This window comes from Lepisma saccharinum, chromosome 19, assembly GCF_977018435.1.
Source record: "Lepisma saccharinum chromosome 19, izLepSacc3.1, whole genome shotgun sequence".
NCBI classification, from domain to species: domain Eukaryota; kingdom Metazoa; phylum Arthropoda; class Insecta; order Zygentoma; family Lepismatidae; genus Lepisma; species Lepisma saccharinum.
The window spans coordinates 51,876,581-51,896,585 of NC_139247.1; the positions used below are offsets into that span (position 1 = coordinate 51,876,581).

Here is a 20,005-nt window from a genome sequence, read left to right on the forward strand (position 1 = left end):
TTCTTTTTCACAAATGGAGTAAGCCACCATCTTTAAAATTTAATGTAACAGAAAACATCAAGAAACTTTGTGAAAACAATGATGAATTTGAATTACCTAATGATATTTGGGATTCATAATTTAAAAAAATAGACTGTTTTTTTTCACAGTTAAGTTGCTATATTACAACAATGTAACATTGACAACATCCATTATATAACAGATTCTTTTTGTTTAAAAATTACTAACCATTGTTATAACTGTATCTTTAGTCAAAATGAAAATAAATGTCTGATGAAAGGAGCGTGTGTTCTCCTGAAACGTTACAAAGAAAAAACTGTTTTCTTATGCTTGTAATAACCGTAAACTACAGGAAAATAATTCTATCATGCAAGCAATGCGTACATACAAGAAAAACTTCTTTCATGTTTTGCGTAGGTAAAGTTCCTCATTTCTGTATTGGAATTTTTTTCACTGGTTTTCTGTCCTAGACATCGATACTGATACTGATGAAGCTTCCTTTGAAATTAATTGGAAAATGTGGAAATACCCCAGTACATAAACTGAACAAATAATAAACTGTTTCATGCTGTTCATGTTTGATAAGGCAGCCAGAAAACAGAAAAACAAGAAAAGAAAAGAACACAAAAAATAATGTTTCACCAGCACTGTCGATGGTAAACTGGAGTTAAAAAAAGGCATGGGCAGTGGAAGCGATTAGGGGGGAGGACAGTTCCCCCTTTGTCCCTGCACTATGCTAAACATTAGCTAACAAGGGAAAGGAAACTGTCCTTGCCCTCCCCCATTTTGACACCTTGCCATCCTAGTTGTGGAACCCAATCTGGGCAGGAGTATACTCTCATTCATGATGTATGTGTTAAACGTGATTTAAAATTACTTACGTGAAATTTAGGAAATTTTGCACTTCCGCATTGCACAATTTAATAGTTAAATCCTATTAATTTCAAAGATCCACTGTCTTCATTCACAAAAGGGTACGGTGTTTGAAGCGGAGATGGTACCGCGATACTGCAATGTTTGTTCCCGGGCAGCGGTAGTTGCAATTTCTTCCGTTCAGCGGCGCTGGCGTGTGCATCCTGGTTTGCGTCGTCTGCTTCCTGTTGTCAGGTGGCGTTGCCAAGTGGTGGTTGGGGGCTGGGCTGTGCTGCTTGGCATGGTGCAGTTCCTGTTCCCCACGTGGCTGGAGGGGGGGGGGGGGGTCGAGTATGTGCACACATCTTTTCTTGTTCAGGTCGGGGATCTTTCTGAGGACAGGGTGCCAAGTCGAGTGTGCCTGTCCATTATCCAGGTTCAGTGTTGGTTTCTGTTGGATGATAGCATGGGTTTCTTTGACAGTGTTTTCCATGACAGAGCCGGTTGGGTGAAGTATCCACGCGGGAAACAGGAACTGCACCATGCCGAGCAGAACAGCCCAGCCCCCTAACCACCACCCGGCAATGCCACCTGACAACAAGAAGCAGACGATGCAAACCAGGATGTGCATGCCAGCGCCGCTGAATGGGAGAAATCGCAACTACCGCCGCCCGGGAACAAACAATGCAGTGACGCGGTACCATCTCCGCTTCAAACGCTGTACCCTTTTGTGAATGAAGACAGTGGATCTTCGAAATTTTCTAAATTTCACGTAAGTATACTATCATATTCTTCACCACATTTAATCATGATGAATATGTAACAAAGGAAATAATATGGAGCACATGGTTATGTCACTTTCACTTTCTTAATAACATTCAATGCATGCACTATGCAAATATACACCCAATATACATAAACACATTCAAGCACACAAAATGCAAGCTGTAAATTAATAAGGGCAGATAAACAATTTATAATTTGATATATTTACAGAAGTGCATGATTGGAGAAGGATTGTTCACGAAAATGATAGCTATGTTCGAAAATGGTAAAATATATAATCAGAGCAAACTGGTGTCAGATCAATATATTAGTAAGCACAGCCTGGCAAGAAGGTTGCTTGTTATAAGCTCTACTTTCAAACAGTGAGGAACACCAGTATTGAGGAGGTGAAGGAACGTATGCACACACAACTTCCATATTGTTGAACTTAACGTACCAATGTTTGTGGGAATTCTTAAAGTGGCTGCGGACATGGCTTTACGGAGTGGAGCTTTCTCTGTTTCGGTTTCCACCTTTTTATCCACATTAAGGTGTTGTAACGAACCAGTTTTTGCATTTTCGTTCATTGAACTGTAACCTGTATCAGACTGACTTCCTATGAAATAAAACAAAATTATGTAAAAAATAATAATTAACAAACCAGATACAAAATCAAAGAAAATAAAAATAACCCAATATTGCCAGAATTAACTTTTTTCCCCCCCACATTGTGCTAATCATAACCCATTTATAAATGAAATTCTAATGTATAAAAATGAAATATGGTCAGAAATGAGTTCGATCACATGGAATGCTGCATTTCTTTATTTTTTCTCTACAGACATGCATATCTTGTTTCTGAAAGAAACATGAAATGTGGGATTACACATGTTCATTTAGAAGATGTGAAGTAAATTTTACTACAAACGCTGTGGAAAATCAGGAGAAAATGCAAATTAAACACCTAATATGAGTTTTAGTTTTTACCTAAATGCTTTCTGGAGTTTGAAGCATCATACACGTTATTCAAATTACCAGGCTGCTGATTAATTCTGTAGCAAAATGTGGAATAAACTCACTGCAATTCCAAATACATAGATTTAAAAAACTGTACTTTCTATACTGGTACTGCAAGTGCCATGCTATTGTTTTCCTTCTGTCAGACTTTTCAAAAGGACATGAATGTGCTATTAGAAATGCATATTGTGACTTTAGTCCTTCTATTAACAAGTGTGGTTAGTGTTATAATTCTACAAATTGTCTGAAATGCCATATAGTATCACAATGGTGTCTTCTGCAACCATAAAGGACATAAACATCTATACATGTAGTTGAAATGTCTCAAGCAGATATCATATTCAGTTACATCATAATTCTTATAGCTCACACATGATAATCATTTCCAGTTGTATCTGTTGTTTGAATTGCCTCTTCGAAAAACGAACCAAAATTTAATGTACGAAAGGTTTTAAGAAATATTAGTAACACCTTAAAGACTCTTACACTTGAATTTCATAAACTTTTTGATTGATTTGGTGTGTTTAAGTCCACTTTATGCACAATAAAGCTAATCGACAGTGGACATACAGTTCAAAGTGGGATCCGAACCACTATGTGTCTCCACCGGGTATCAAACCCGGGATCCCTTGATTACAAAGTGACGACACTCACCATCGGGGAGGCCCAAATTTCATAAACTATCTTCTTAACTAATACTGCACTGGATTTTCATTCCTTTTAGAAAGCATTTCATGGAACTTTGTTCTCTCCTATAAATCCTAAATATGTGAGAAGTGAAACAGTATCTTTGAGGTCATTTCATGTTAACTTCACCTTGCAAAGGAACATTTCATTTTTGTTATTTTATAATTATTTTACCCATTTCTTACCTGTGCTGATGCGATTACATTCTTCTGACTTCCCTAGTTCCTGGAAGGGTCCATATTCTCGCGGTGCGGCATGTGTCGAATCCTGAGAATTTCCACTTTCAAGTGATGTTCTGGACACACCGTCAATTTCCATCGACAACCTATCAACAGCATCTGTTGAAAGTGAAAGTCTTCGGCGAGCACCTTTGCGTCCAGCATGCCGGAACAGAGCAACTCCTATTATAACATTCCTGTAACAAGTAAAATTTATCATGTTAGTTAATTAGTATCCAGGAGAGGTAAATGCAGAAAATTACATAACATTAGGGATGGATTCATAAGAAATTTTAACTGGTATAAATTTACCAATCACGGCAGCTGAGATTCTAGCAATCCAATTTTAAATGGCAAATCTTCATTCACCTCAATTTATGTAAACAGGTGGTTGAGTATGTTTTTGCCTTAGGGAAAACAAAATCTATGAATTTAGGACTTACATTTTACAAAAAAGGGACATGAATTATACCTAAATATACTGAAAAATCAATATTGTACCTAAAGATATTCATTTGGCAGTTACACAGAGAAAGGTAATAAGTTCAAGTTTAATTTTTCTGTGCAGTTTTTGTTTGCAATCGATTCTCACCATCTGTCTGGTAGCTTCGTCAAGCATGCACTGTCAGACAGTGAACAAGAACTTGTTTGTTATTAGAGTAAAAAATCAATAACAAAATGGAACCACAGCACAATCAAAAACAGGCTACTTGTAGATAAACTGGACTGGCAAAATTACCATAAATTTTATTGCATTAGTCAATGCTGGTAAGACTACATATATTAACACTAGAATCGCGGGCTTTTTTAAAATAACTAGAACCGCGACAGCGGTCAAATTGACCGCCATGGAAAAAGTGGGTTATATTTATAGTTTTGTTTGTTAATATTTTTTTAATTGTTTCAGTACACATCTTTAATTTCACACAAATGAATACATGACCCTGTTCTTGTTTTCACAAACATGAATACAAATAAAAATTAAAATTATTACATGCAATAACAATAAATTTACTTATTTGGCATCATCTGCAATGCAATTTCTTGATTCTGTCCTCCATATTCTTTATAAAATGTATTTTTGTCTTAAGTTAAATGAGATGAAGAGGACAATGTTTAGCTTAGACGTGAAAAGTATGTTCCCGAGTATCAAGAGGGGACACGTTTTGGACATTGTTAAAAAGAGAATGGGACAAGAAATTATAGGAGAATGGGATAGTGAAAGGGTAGTGAAGGCGCTGGAAACCATTTGGAATAACGGTTACAGTATAATGGGGGATAAAATAATGTTAACGAGTGAAGGACTGAATAATAGGTTCTAGCCTAAGCCCAGCATTGGCTGAATTGGTTATGAATGAATGGGAAAAGAAAGTGATAGAAAAAGGAGGTGACAAAATAATTCTGTTTTGCAGATATGTGGACGATTGTTTTGGCATATGGAAGTGAACGAAAAGGCAGCTCGACATTTTTGCCAAAGAAATACAAGATGAAGAAAGAGGGATATTATTAGAACTCAAAATAGAAGAAGAAATGTTAAGCTACCTAGATATATTGATGAAAAGAAAGAGAGAACAAGAAATTGAAACCGCTTGGCATCAGAAGAAGTGTACAGCAGGGGTATTCTGCCACAAAAGAAGTGATGTAAGTGAGGTGACAAAAATAAATTTCATAAAGAATATGGAGGACAGAATCAAGAAAATATGCACGAAAGGATGTGAAAAAGAAGGCAAAATCAATAGCCTATGGAAACAGCTGGAAAAGAATGGCTATGAGAAGGAGGATAGACTGGACATAAACAGAAGAAGGAAGAAAAGTGGCAGGGGAGAATTGGAAGAGAAAGAAAAAGATAGGAGGTTTGGAAAAAGGAGTATGGGGAAGACCACAGAAAATATATGCAAAGTGCTTAGGAAAGCGGACATTAAAACTTACAGGAAGGGAGGGAGAAGCATCTTAAGAATAGCAAAGAATGCAAACAAGAAAAAGGAAAACAGAGAAGAGGAAGAGGACGGGATTATCTACGAAGTGAAATGTAAAGAATGTCAGAGTGTGTACATAGGAGAAATGAAAAAGAGGCTGAAAGACAGGTTGAAACAACATAGGAATGATGTACGACCTAAGAGAGAGAGAATTGCGATATCTAAAACACACGAGAGAAACAGGACATGACATAGAGTGGGATGAGGCTAAGCAGATAGGAAGGGAGAAGACAATACCAGTGAGAAAATGGAAGGAGGCCAAGGAAATAGAGAAGAAAGGTGAAGAAGACACAATGAACTGAAATGGGGGACTGAAGTTAAACAAAGAATGGAAGGTGTTAGAAAGAGTGGAAAGGACAAGAAAGAAAGAGTCCAACCACATTCTAGATGGAAGTAAATATGTTTAGCCTTTTAGGTGAAAGTACAGTTGACAAGGGAAAGCCACCTGCTAGAATGTTCCAGAACAACTTTCTAATAGTCTGGAGGGCAGTAATGTTTGTGTATATATATATCATCCTGTTTTTGTACCTTGTTACATTTGTACTTGGTGCAGAGTCTGAAGAAGACCTTGCTAGAAGGTTGAAACGTTACATTTAGTTTATGTTTTATAATAAAATAAATTACTGCCTTGGTCAGCATATTGAGTTTTCCAGTACATATACAGAGTGTTTCAAAAGTCACACAACCCAAACTTTGAAAATTTATATCACAAAAACCGTAAGAGATATTTACATCGGGTTTGCTGTATTATAAAGCCTCATCCTTTGAGATATTTTTCAATGCTTAACATTATCAATTTATTCCATACAGAAAATTAAATAAATTAATAACTGGCGGAAGCCAGGGTTAAAATTTTTCCAGAAATGCACTTTTGCGTCAGAAAACTATATAAGAAAATATCGGAGAGTCATAATTAGACGTCTGATGACTGATCCCATGTCAATCTGTCATTTGCGACCAATAATGATCATGTGCAGCATTTGATTGATTTATGACTGGCGATTTTATGGGTTGAGTAAAAAAGTGCCATTTTTCGAACATATCTCCGTAGCTGGCAATACTAACAGGTCAAAATTTTGTCAGCAGACGCACGCAATATGTGCCTAAGTATTGTCCATACATTTACGTGAAAATAATAAATCATGATTTTGTATCGAAATTGGACTCTTTGAGAGAATCCTAGCAGCCCTGAATTTTCTTCGCTCACGCTTCGCCACTACAGTGCCTGGTTGATACAACATGACGTATTCATTGGAGAAGCGCATGAGCATTGTTGAAGAGTAATAAATACCCTGCTTCTGCTGTACCTCACAAAGCAACTGTTTTACGACAAGTGCGTAGATTTTGAGAAACCGGAAGTGTATGGGACAAAACAAGAAATGGTTGCCATCATTTTTAACCGATGTGCGTACATGCCTGGAACAATCTCCAACCAAAAGCCTGAGGAATCTTGCATCTTAAGCGGACTTGTCACTTTCCAGTGCTCATAGGGCTGTGAAGAAAGCTACCCTAAAAACATAAGGCGTTCGCGCTGTTCAAGAACTGCGACACCTTGATAAGGATACATGCTTGAAATACTGCAGGTTGTCTTGATATCTGATCGAAGAAAATGGCATCATTAATTAATTCCTTGTTTTTCACTGTTGAAGCTTGGTTCCATTTGAATGGTTATGTCAACAGCCAAAACAGCAGAAAATGGTCTTCTGAAAATCCTCATGCGTTCCACGAGGTACCGCTCCATCCACAAAATCTTGGGAGAATGGTGTGCCGTATCCCGACAACGTATTGTGAGTCCCATTTTATTTCAGTGAACAGTGGATGGTATTGTGTACCGAGATATCATCACTCAGTTTATTTCCCTGCTTGAAGAGGATGAACGTGATAATTGGTTTCAGCAAGATGGCGCTACTTGCCATACCTCCAAAGAAACTATTGCATTTAGCGCGAGTTTTTTCATGATGCTGATGTGCTTGTGTTCTTTCTTTCTCTTTCTCTCTCTCTCTCTCTCTCTCTCTCTCACACACACACACACACAGAAGAAGAGAAAGAAGTGAAAGGATTATTTCCAAACATTTGTGGCGCCCAGATCACCAGATTTATCCTCTCTACATTTCTATCTTTGGGGTTACCTCAAAGGAGTATTTTACAGGATATCCAACCACTCTCCAATAATTAAAGACCAACATTGAAACTGCAATTTTGAACATTAAGGAGGAAACACTTCACCGAGTTTCCATCAACATGCTTAGAAGAGTGTGAGCATGTATCCATGAGAAGGGCACCCGTTTTGAGCATCTCCTGCAAAAGTGACACATTTGCTATTGTTGTCAGACTGTTTCTATTTTCCGACTTGACAGCAATCAACAATATCAAACACCAACAAATGATCCCACAAATTGTTAAGGGTTGTATTTACAGCTGAAGATCAATTCCCGGATGTTTTCAGCACATTAACAATGTTTATAAAATATTGTAACTGTTTTTTTTGGATAAATGATAAATTTATTGACCCAGTGATAACCTACATGATTAGTTTAGTGATTTAATCGGAACACTTAATGTCCAAATTGTAAAAATAATAATAATAAAAAGTAGACACAAACACAAAAAAGCCTTGACAAAATCCAGACGTGTAGTAGCCGCACTTATGACTCGCCCTTACCATTTCGTAACAAGCTCTCGTCAGCTGTGTTAGAATGGTAAGGTTGCCAGGTGCGTAAAAATTTACACTTAAAAGTCAAATTTCGGTGCAAAATTATGATTTTGATTTTTCATGCAAATGTAGCGCCAATATTTAAGCACATATTGCGTGAGTCTGTTGACAAATTTTTGACCTGCTAGTGTTGCCAGGTACGGAGATATGTCCCAAATATGGCACTTTTTCACTCAACCCATAAAATCGCCAGTCATAAATCAATCAAATGCTGCACATGATCATTATTGGTCGAAAATGACAGATTGACATGGGATCAGTCATCAGACGTCTAATTGTGACTCTCCGATAATTTCTTATATAGTTTTCTCACTCAAAAGTGCATTTCTGGAAAAAATTTAACCCTTGCTTCAGCCAGTTATTAATTTATTTAATTTTCTGTATGTAATAAATTTATAATGTTAAGCATTGAAAAATATCTCAAAGGATGAGGCTTTATAATACAGAAAACCCGACGTAAATATCTCTTACGGTTTTCGTGATATAAATTTTCAAAGTTTGGGTTGCGTGACTTTTGAAACACACTGGATTTTTTGAACAAACAGATCTCTGAAGGACTAACTCCATTAACTCTGCTGTGTGCATGAAGCTACTTAGTTATTAATTTCATTTCCACAAGATTTCAAATCATGAAAAGATTGCTAAAATTGTGTTGTTGTATGTATATTTTGCTGTAGCTTGAAAAAGTTCTGGGAAACCAGAACGAAACGTCGCAGATAAAATAAAATAAAAACCACTAAAAATAACTGTGTTTGATTATTTTGAATCTACAAAAAGTGGTTATGCGAACCTTTAAGAAGAACACAGATATTGCTAAAATCATTAGAAAATATTACCGGAGTTTATTCCAGTGCAATTGACTTGAATTAGTCATATCTGAAGGCCATGTAGCTTCTAATACTGCTTTGTTATAATACCCATATGTGATGGCATTTGGTTGGATTCCCATGTTCTTCATTCTGAACAGCAATTTTACAGCTAATACAGGTTGGCTGTACACTCCACAGAGTTGCATCATCACACGATAACAAACCTGAAATGTAAATATGATTTGCATCAAACCACCATATAAGATATTGCTACAAGCTCTGGCAGATATGGAGGGCACGAAAGTGACCGAACAAATGCCAATACTGATGCTGAAACTTGGTAACTTGGTATCGGCTCAATCTTGATGTACCATCTGCACCACTCAAAGAACTTTCCGACCACTCCATAATGACTTAACATACTCAAAAATAAGTGTTACATCTACAACTTTGTATGTTAATCAAACAAATTAAGTATATTCAGCATCTTTGGAAACAGATTAATAAAAATGAAATATAAGAAAATTTTTCAGTGAAAAATGTAAGCTCAACCAGGACTCAAGACCTGGGTCCCTGGCATACCATGTCATTGCTCTACCAACCGAGTTGCGAGCTCTGTTTCAGCTGATTTTTTTTCTTTCTTTCTCTCTCAGAGAGAGGAGGAGGGAAAGGAGGGGGGGGAGCAGTTGTAAAGTATGCCAGAGACTCAAGTCCGAGTCCTGGTCGAACCTGCATTTTTTCGCTGAAATTTCTATGTAGTACATTTCCTGCTTGTGTCAAACAGTAAAGAACATTTTTATATGAAATCAGTTCGGAGGAAAATTTAAATATGTTTTCAGTTTCCAATTAAGGGAAAAAAATTGTTCAAAGTCTTTTTGCAATATACATGACTTTTCCATATTTTCGAGGTCAGTGTTAACCCTACAATATGAAATTTATAGGTAACTGATATTGTACCCACCTAGTACACAAGCAAACACTTTATGAAGAACTTGAATGAATCATTCAACACCTTAATTAAGGCATGATTTTGATAGATTTTGTTTCCAAAAAAGAAACTACTAATTAGAATTGTATTTTACGAAATTGAAGGACAGTATTTAAATTTTTATATTCATAAAAACACTGATAAAATGATGCAGTTAATTACATACTATTTAAAAGAAAATATTGAACCAGTAAAATTATTGGCAATGTTAAAACTTTGTTTCCACATAACCAATCCATAGAGGCATGAAAATTTCGTTTTTGACGAAAACACGAAATATGAAATAACATGCTGTAATGGTCATTTTTCATGTTTCTGAAAGGTGTGAGGAGCATTTTTCTACCCTGTTTTGTCACGAAATAATGCGAAATGAACTGCAAAATGCGAAATATACTCTGAAACACGAAATTTACCGTTTATATACCGACGCGACACTTTCTGAAGTCTGAAGTATCCTGTGAGTTATGCAAATTACGGAAAATTAATTAATTCTGCTGTAAATATTTGAGAAGCAAAAATGGATCGCTTCACACAGGAATAAACTTCATACTCTGGTAACTACATAAATGTGCTATTAGAAGGGGTAAGTTTATTTTATGTAATAAGTGCAGTTTTTAAATCAAATTTAGGATTATATTCACAATTTTAAAACCAAAATGTCATTTTATATAGCACTTTTGATGTGATTATTCACCGCTATAACACCGAAATTTTATTTTATTTACAGCTTTTGAACCCGAAATAGACTCTGTTTTTTTACCAAAATTTTGCTTTTTCATTTACCTTAAATATGTGCTTCTACCAATCCATCTCTACTTCCTTATAAGAAAAAGATTTAAACCATCCACTGTGTGGAGTTTCAGCCATAGTGGAGATGATACGATCAGCACCTGCTCTACCAACCTTCACCTATGGTGCCCTTTGATTAGAGGATGAGTGAGCTCCAGAGCAACACTATACAGAGACATGGTCAGAAAATATCCAATGTGAAAATCAAACCCAGGTCTCCCTAACAGTTAGACATGCTACTGACTAGATCATTGCAGTCCCTCTACTTCCCTGTTTTCTACTGATGTACCCAATATATCTGTTACAGACATTCCAATTTACTATGCATGTAGTGAAGTTTGTTTTAGTCCCATTTGATGCATTGATATGCTAATTTCGACTGAAGATACAATTCAAAGTTAGATAAGAATCACCATGTAATGTGCCTCAACTGGGAAACAAACCTGGGACCCCTTGATTACAAAGCAACAGTGTTGAGCACATACATGACTCCTTTCCTAAAGCAGACACTAGCTAAAAGTACACTATCACAAATTTTTGTTAAATAATGCCCTTAACTAAATAGTCCCCCACATTTTATTTGACCTTATTAAATATGAAAGTTTTCATCTTGGTCTGCTTACCTGAAGAATGTAAAATCTGGATTCCACCAAAATTAAAATAAATACAAATATTTTAAAAATAGAAAACCGAACAGGCATAAAGAAACTTAAAATTTCTGAGGAACACTCACCTCATCTGGTGGCTGAAGTTTGATATTTTGAATTCTGACTAGAGTATCATATGCAGTACGCAAGCAAGCAGCTTTGGACTGGCAAACCATCACATAGCTTGGAAGGTGAATGAACCACAAACTGAGGAGAAAAAGAGATTTATAAAACACATTATGCACATATCAATTCAATAGTCAACTTCCTATTGTTCATAGCAGGCTCTCATTTGCCGAATGATTGCTTTTAAAATTAATCTTTTGAGTTCGTACACAAATAGTTTTCACAAGATCATGAGAAGGTATAAAGTTATAAGATTTGAAATTATCATGTGAAAACAAGAGCTTCAACAACACTTTTGTTAGGTTTTTCTTACAGGAGAACCATACAACAATGTGGAGTATTAAGCTACAGAAAAGTCTGTCATAATTTTGAAAGAAAGGAATACTGAATGATTTAGTGATTTAAAAAGCAGCATTTTTCCTAATTCTAATACTACTGTTTCAGACTGATATGAATACATCGGAAACTGGCTCCGGGTTCAAATCCCAGCATGTGCATGGGTGTTCTTTGTGAGTGTCCCTTCATCAATTTAATCATATCCTCTCTCATCCTCATCTTTGCGATTAGCCAAAAGTGGCAGAAATGCGAAGCAAAATAAACCAAATCAAATCATCCCTACGATCAAAGCCACACTGTAAAGGAGCAATCAGTACAAGCAAGGACAAAACACAGACAGGACAAGCCCACATAGGATTATCCTGGCTGTGGATACATATGCTACATCCTTCTAAGCTGGCAGTACAGCTTGACCAAGGTAAGAATGCCCCTGTGACACTGTAGTCAAAGTTTCACCTGTAAGTGAGTGGGGCAATGCAATCAGCTGCTTGCATTGTTCCTGTGTTCCTGCATTGCCAAATTGAGCAGCACTGTTAAAAGCCATGAGAGATAGATTGCTTTATTTTGCTTCGCTTTTTTGAGACACTTTTCGCTAATTTGTGAAGATGGAGATGAGTGGTGACATGGTGAAATTGATGAATGGACACCCGCAAACATCCATGCCCAGGCAGGAAATCGAACCTGGGATCTCTGGTGTCTTAGCACAATCTGCTAACCACTCCAACACGGGGGCTGGCAAACGCCATGAGTGAAACAAGATGACTGTGCACCGTGGTTCACAAGTTTGCTAGGTGCATTCTTATCTTGGTTAAGCAGTAATACAGTTTCCAGGTTGTACCAAGGGAACAGAGGGGTCACTTGCCTGCTATTCAAAAAGGTCACCTCTTGCACACCTGGTTCTCATTGTTGCAAGTTTTTACATTTGTTGTTTCATTCATCTCAACAAAATTAAAACTCTAGAGCATATCTCTTGTAAACATATCAATGTAATTACCTGTAACATGTACCAAGCAAACACTTGGCCCACAACATTGGAGTTTCGGCATGTCGTCGAGCCAGCTTTTGAGCAGACTTAATTTCATGCTTTGTTCTTCTTGCCATTGGACTTCCTGGAATAGGCCCACTTAATCTTGGTCCAATATTTAATTGATCTTTAGGTTCACCTCTGTAGAACAATTTGTTGTTAAGTACAAAGCCCTGAAATAAATTACAAGAATAATGGTTTTAGTTCTTTTGTTAGATGCAAATATGATTACTCATATTTGTTTTAATGATTTTATTTATTTTACTTCCCAATTCTAATATACAGATATTTAAAATTTGATCAAGCCACTCATGAGAAGCTCACATATAAACCTTGTTAACATTGAGAATATGCATACATTGGGAAAAAAAAACAACTTATGCCACATGCTGAAACAAAGCTGAAGACAAATCAAGCTTTTCCGAACATATCATGAAAATAAAACATCCTACCGCAAACAATGATATATCCCTTATATATACTAAAAACACAGAAGAAAAAGAAGTTAAGGAAGGGGTCCAAATAGGATAAACAAAAAGAACCTAATGATGTTTGCGGAAACTTATTTTGTACGTGACATGCCATAATAAAGGCAAAAAAAACAGACTGAGAATGCAACAAACAGCCTGTGTACACTCGGCGATCACTGAACACCTACTGATGATTCGAATCGAACATCGGGCAGATGCTTACACACTTCCACCTCTCCAAACTTTTTCCTTCCTGATGATGACCAATAGAAAGGGGCTGAAAGCAACGACCTAAGTTTTCAATTTGTTTTGTGATTTTAATACTCTGACTAGAAGCAAATTCCTATATTAACATATTGCATTTAGCCTCACAAGAAGGTATTATTAGCAGTTTAATAATAAGTTTACTGTTTAACATATTCTAATGTAATATTCAAAGTGTTCACTTGGAGAAATCTTTATACATCCACACACAAACCATACCTTATTGTAATTATACGTAATTCCATCTTGTGTTGGCTCAGGTGGCATTATAAACACTGTTCTCTCACTCTGATGAGATTCGTCCAACTCCAATAGACGAATTTCGCTATCATCTAAGTCAACCTAAAAAGAGACAAAGTGTCATTTTTACATTACTCTATATTCCTTGTACTACATATTTTATTAGGGATTCTTGCTGATACCAATAAAGTAGCCACATAAAATTTACCAATACTGATAAATTATATTTTACTGGTCTGACATAAAATTGCGAACAAATGGTTCATTAAATGCTTTAATTAATGTATGGAACAATGTGACCTTCAATGAGATTTGCTTTGAAAAAGAAACTGTATATTTAGGGCATATGGATTATATGTTTATGAACATAAAAAAATAACAACGAAATGGTACAATTTTGCAATAAATCCCAAGCTACTTATAGAAAGGTGAGTAAAAAATATAGGTAATTTTACTGATAAACCAATATGTCTATATTAGCTGATAACTACAGAGTACCAGTGTATGACTCACCTCCAGGGTTTACGTTACTATATATTTGAAATATCTAGGGGCATGGATATTTCATTTTTGACGAAAAAACGAAATTTGAAAAACACATTGTAGTGTTAATTTTTCATGTTTTTGAAAGGTTTGAGATGCATTTTGTGACCATGTTTTGTCATGAAATAATGCGAAATGAACTGCAAAAAGCGAAATTAACTCTTAAACACGAAATTTAGGGTTTATTCACCGACGCGACACCTTCTGAGGTCTGAATTATCCTGAGTGTTATGCAAATCCCGGAAAATTGATTAATTCTGCTGTTAATATTGGAGAAGCAAAAATGGACTCCTTTACACAGAAATAAACTTAATACTCTGATAACTACATAAATGTGCTATTAGAAGTGAAATGTTAATTCTGTGGAATAAGTGTAGTTTTTAAATCAAATTTAGGATTATATTCACAATTTTAAAACAAAAATGTATTTTTATATACCACTTTTCATCCAATTTTTCACCGCTATAACACCGATATTTTATTTTATTTACCGCTTTTGAACCCGAAATTGACTCCGTTTTTGTACCGAAATTTTGCTTTTTTATTTACCAAAAATATGTGCTTCTAGAAATATCTTAAAAATTATTGAACACTCAATTTCTGACAATAAGCTTTGAATATAATGCATTTCTCTCTACGTACACTTGAAACCAACCTTCATGCAATTTAAATTTCTTTAAACATTGTACACTGCAGTAACTGTAATCAAATGTGGTTTGTAAAACAAAAAAACTGTGTTATCAATTTACACATATCAAGGAATGAGCCTGAAAAAGTGAAATTGATTGCAAATGCTACTACTAAATTAGAAAATAAACTTAAAAGAAGGTGTTGGAACTACGTACAAAACAAAAAAAACAAAAAAATCAAATGACAATGAATTTGAAAATTTTATTTCATCTGGTACTAACAGTCAATATAATATATTTTCAAGACAGTGACACCTATTTAAAAATGATAAAAAAAAATTTCGATGTAAAAAAGACACCTGGCAACTGTGAGATTATGTATTTTGTCAATAACAAACCACCATCCTGAAACTGATACAATACAATATGTAATATACAATTGTTTTTGTTCCTACTGCATTAGATCTGATGTAGTAAATGAGACGTTTGTGAAATGCTACTTGTCAAAAAATAATAAATGTTCTGTTTTTCAAATATATATATTGAATAATTATGTTATTTACCTTTTCTGCACAATCATCAAAGAATGCCAAACTAGCATCCATGTCAGATACGAAGGACCTTTCTTCTATGAATCTTATAAACATCTGAGTCTTCATCACCATGTTAAAGAACTTATGATGAGCCTTCTCTCTTGAGCGAAGAAATCCTTGAAAATGAACATTTAATAATTTAATATGCCATTTGGTGAATACATTAATACATTATACTAATTGTAATGTTACAAGGAATAGAAATCATTGATTATGTTTCTTAAAGAGTTACTGGCAGTCTATGAAGTGAACACTAAATGAATGCTTTAGCCATCACAATTTATACTGAAAAGATGTATATTAGACATAGATTTAATGTTTCCGTGTAATGGTTCATGTTATCACTTCTTTCATATTACAAAATAAAAAAAATTAAAAATAAAATAAAATTAAGGTACCTATTGTTAAAAAAAAGTAAAATATATCAATATTTCAACCTAAAGCAATCTTCCTCAGGACAGAAGATGGTGTGGGCAGTTGGAAAACAACAACCACGCAAAGCAGTACTAGTTGTTTGATTTATTTCTTTTTATTTCTTTTAAGTCCACTTTATGCACAGATAGGCTAATCCAGACTGAGCCTACCGTTTGAAGTGGTATCTGCAACACTATGTGCCCCCACCGGATATCGAACTGGCGGTAGGAGTGGCATTTGTGTGCCAGAGGTGGATGACATCATACTCATGTTTGGAAATCTTTGAGGAAGTTTGTTGACAGACTACATGTGACCTGATTCAGTTAAGGTGCCACAGGAAATTTTTACCAGCCAAAGCATCACTGTAAGCCACTGCTTACAATATTTCCACATGTGTCACTGATATTCCTGAGATTATAATAATCACTATCAATCCTGCTTCACACACGTTTCTGGCTTTTTCATTCTGGATAACTAATCTGTATGTAAGTGAAACTAACAAAAGTTATACAGGAAGAAGGGGGGAGGTACAACAATTTTACGAGTCAAAAATGTTGGTTGCAATAGAGGAACATACAGCTAATCACAACAGAAACTTACTTACAATACAACGTATGTGCAGTTTGTTTTAATGTTAATAATAAAACTGCAGCTATAAGTATCCATTTTATTATTAAAAGGTTCACATGTGCAAGATTCTCCGCACTTACCTTGAAGGTCAAAAAGCGAACTGGCATCTGTTGTCCCCACTGTTGGAGCTTTGGTAATGGGTAATAAATACGACCTGTAGCCTTTCAAAATTGTTCCCATAAACTTCAAGAATGCTTCCTGTATTTCAAGTTCTAGACTTTGCTGAAATTAAAAGTCATACATTAAAATTACATGTAGAAAAAAGAAAGGAACACAAAAACCCCTCATTACAAACATTCAATATTTTTTTCTTATGAACTACTTGACAGTTACAACAACAACTTAGATATTTTCTTCTCATTCAAACACATTTCTGTTTGACATTACCAACTTAGGTTAATGCCAGAAATTTGGGTTCGCAACACAAGGCAAAAAGTATGCAGTTGAAGTTATTTTTTAATAATAACAATTTTAGAAAGTAAGGCTACATCATGGGCTTTGAAAGGAATAGTAACATTTGTTAAGTACACTGTTCATGAATTAATAATATTTAAATATGGGCTGTTCCATTCTACTTTGAACCAATACCAATGGCTACAATAACTGACTGCCACTGATATCAATACTTGAACACTGTAGCTATTTAAATTTATTCACTCCATGGACAAATACTACTATATGAGTATTTTAGTTAAAACACTAAAATAACACACAAACAGCATGATGAAAAACACTTAGGAGTTCTTCCAAGCTTTCGACTCCTTCACGGAGTCATCTTCAGGGGTACACATGATCAAAAACACAAATAACCTCAATGACAATTGAGGGGTCTAGTGAGAGAGGGAGCTATGCCACAAATCTTGAAAATTTTATTTTTTACCATTTTCAGTCTTCTCCTACCATCTGCCATCTATCATGTGAACTACAACCATGTGGCATAGCTCCCGCTTGTTCTGCAGCAGATTTTCTGAGTTCTTGAATACGTCCTCATCAGCATTTTGAGTGAGAGAACACTTACTAATGGTGTCTACATTAGGAGTGGCAGAGGTTGTGTTGCAGTAACCGGTGTTAGATTTAATATCAGCCCTGAAGTTAAAAAGATCTCATGACAATAATGCCTTATATTCCTCCAGTTCTTCATGGTGTTTACCAAAAACTAAAATCCACATAAACAATGGACAGTGAAGATCCTCCAGAAGACATATGAAGTTGTCTTTATGTAGATCATATGTAACCTTGTGAACATGATTTGCACTCATGCAAAAGTATTTAAGCCTTGTTCAAAGTATTTGAGGTGCTAGATTGATTTTTCCACATGGGTATACTACAACAATATACCACACATGTTCATAATAAATGGTATTCATATTGAAATTCATATTTTTCCTTTTGAATAATTTACCTAACAATATGTTCAGAAAAAAAAATTACCCTTTGTTATACAAATTATGACTCAACGCAATGCTTTAGAAAACTCAATTTATTTCCATTTATTGTCAAAGTGGCATAGCTCCCTCTCTCACTAGACCCCTCAATTTATGTGGAAATCTTTATTCTTCTTGGTACAACACAGTAAAACTCAAAAATCCATCTCCCCCAACCAACAATCCAAACATACAAAGACTTGCCAACACTGCACGACCGCAACGACATCTGCCGGCAGACACATCAAGTAACGCCAGTGGAACTACAACCGCGTCCACTCAGTCTTCCCTCGACCAGCCCTGAAGATTACTCCGTGAAGGAGTCGAAAGCTTGGAAGAACTCGTAAATGTTTTTCATCGTGCTGTTTGTGTGTTATTTTAGTGTTTTAATAAATATGTTGCGGCACGTGACGTAAGAAGTTTTCTACTGTCATATATGAGTATTTTAGTATAACTCAAAGTCTATTTTAGGCTAATTGGTACTGAATCTAGTTTATTACTACTACACCATTTGGGAGGCCCGCTCAGGACAACTACACCATATAATAACTGTAAATAGATCCAATCAAGTTCTGTAATGAAATAATCATACATTCACATGAGAGAGAATCAGAATATTAAAATATATGAAATCTGCCTTTTGTCACACACTTAAATAAAAATATGAATTCTTCAGACCCTAAGAGATACTTAGGTTACAGATAATTATTGGCTTGTATCGGTATTTGAACCAATATTTTCTGACATCATTGTACTGGCATTGGTATCTCCCCGGCTATAGTTTAATTTAAAGGTTACCTCTTTCCTCCTCAACTGGAAATCCTTGTCTATGTTGTTTTCTCTGTTAGGGTCACCTTTAAGGTTTTGCCTGGTTCGAAGCAGCTGCCTCAGTTTGTCATAAAGATTTTGCAAATTATTCCTGAGTGTCCTCGCTGGCTTTTTAGGGAGCAATTTTGATGTCAGGTTACGCTTTTCTTCACACCTAAGAAGACACAAAATACATAAACAATAAAATATTTTTTCTATCTATTTTGGATATCTTACATTAGTCTCCTACTTTTTAGGTTAGTCAAGATGCATTTTTGCTATTATTTTTATGAATATAAACATATTATTCATATGCCCCGATTTTGGTAAATAAATATGCAATTTCTTTTTCAAAGATAAAACCTGTTTCATATATTAATTAAGGAAGTTAATGAACCATATAGTCTTCAGAGAACATTTTTCAGTTCATACTTAATAAAGTTTGCTACGATTAAAATAATACAAAAGCAACTTACACTGTGATTGTATTCGTATCAAGATCAACACAATTTACATCTGGTGGAGGATCATACATATCAAAAAATCTTGAATCCACTCCAATCAGAAAGGGCAACGGTGCATGTAGTACATCTGCTAACCCAAGAGGGCACAATGGTATGTATGGACACTGCCACTTGAAGGGAAATATTATCTGAAAGAAATGGAAAGTTCAATGTTAGCTCTACAAATATGGAAATGATTCCACAGGATGAACATTCCTGCAAAAAAAGAAAAAAAAAGCAATTATAATTACTGGAATGGTTTTACAGGATATGTTTCCAAATTTTAAAGCTTACATTTGTACAGAGTAAACTATTTCTTTGCATTATTTTCAAGAATTAATGTGGACACAGTATAATGTAGGGATGTGACCACGTCGAAAGTGTTATTAACGCTCTTTTTGTGTAATGATTTCAAGTCTGATAACTTTATTCCTTCTAATACGACCACCTTCTTTTCTTGTTATTCCACTTGTAAACTGAGAAGAGTGGAGATCGGTTTCCTTACATACATTTTTACCTTTCAGACTTTGTCAAAGTAAGT

The 20,005-nt window shown here is 35.3% G+C and overlaps 1 protein-coding gene across 6 annotated transcripts in view; it reads right to left on the minus strand.

Annotated features, from left to right (window-relative positions):
• The window catches only part of Crag (DENN domain-containing protein Crag), an 86,147-nt gene that overhangs the window by 41,429 nt on the left and 24,713 nt on the right, over window positions 1-20,005 (minus strand). For 5 of the 6 annotated variants that reach the window (XM_083140870.1, XM_083140869.1, XM_083140868.1 and 2 more), the window contains exons 11-20: window positions 19,438-19,613; window positions 18,953-19,136; window positions 16,811-16,952; window positions 15,657-15,802; window positions 13,901-14,023; window positions 12,918-13,120; window positions 11,548-11,668; window positions 9,065-9,261; window positions 3,507-3,736; window positions 2,075-2,233 (exon numbers count right to left, since the gene is read on the minus strand). In XM_083140870.1, the coding sequence (XP_082996996.1) occupies window positions 2,075-2,233; window positions 3,507-3,736; window positions 9,065-9,261; window positions 11,548-11,668; window positions 12,918-13,120; window positions 13,901-14,023; window positions 15,657-15,802; window positions 16,811-16,952; window positions 18,953-19,136; window positions 19,438-19,613 (1,681 nt within the window). The remainder of the gene's footprint in view (window positions 1-2,074; window positions 2,234-3,506; window positions 3,737-9,064; window positions 9,262-11,547; window positions 11,669-12,917; window positions 13,121-13,900; window positions 14,024-15,656; window positions 15,803-16,810; window positions 16,953-18,952; window positions 19,137-19,437; window positions 19,614-20,005) is intronic. The other variant, XM_083140873.1, reaches the window with a different exon arrangement.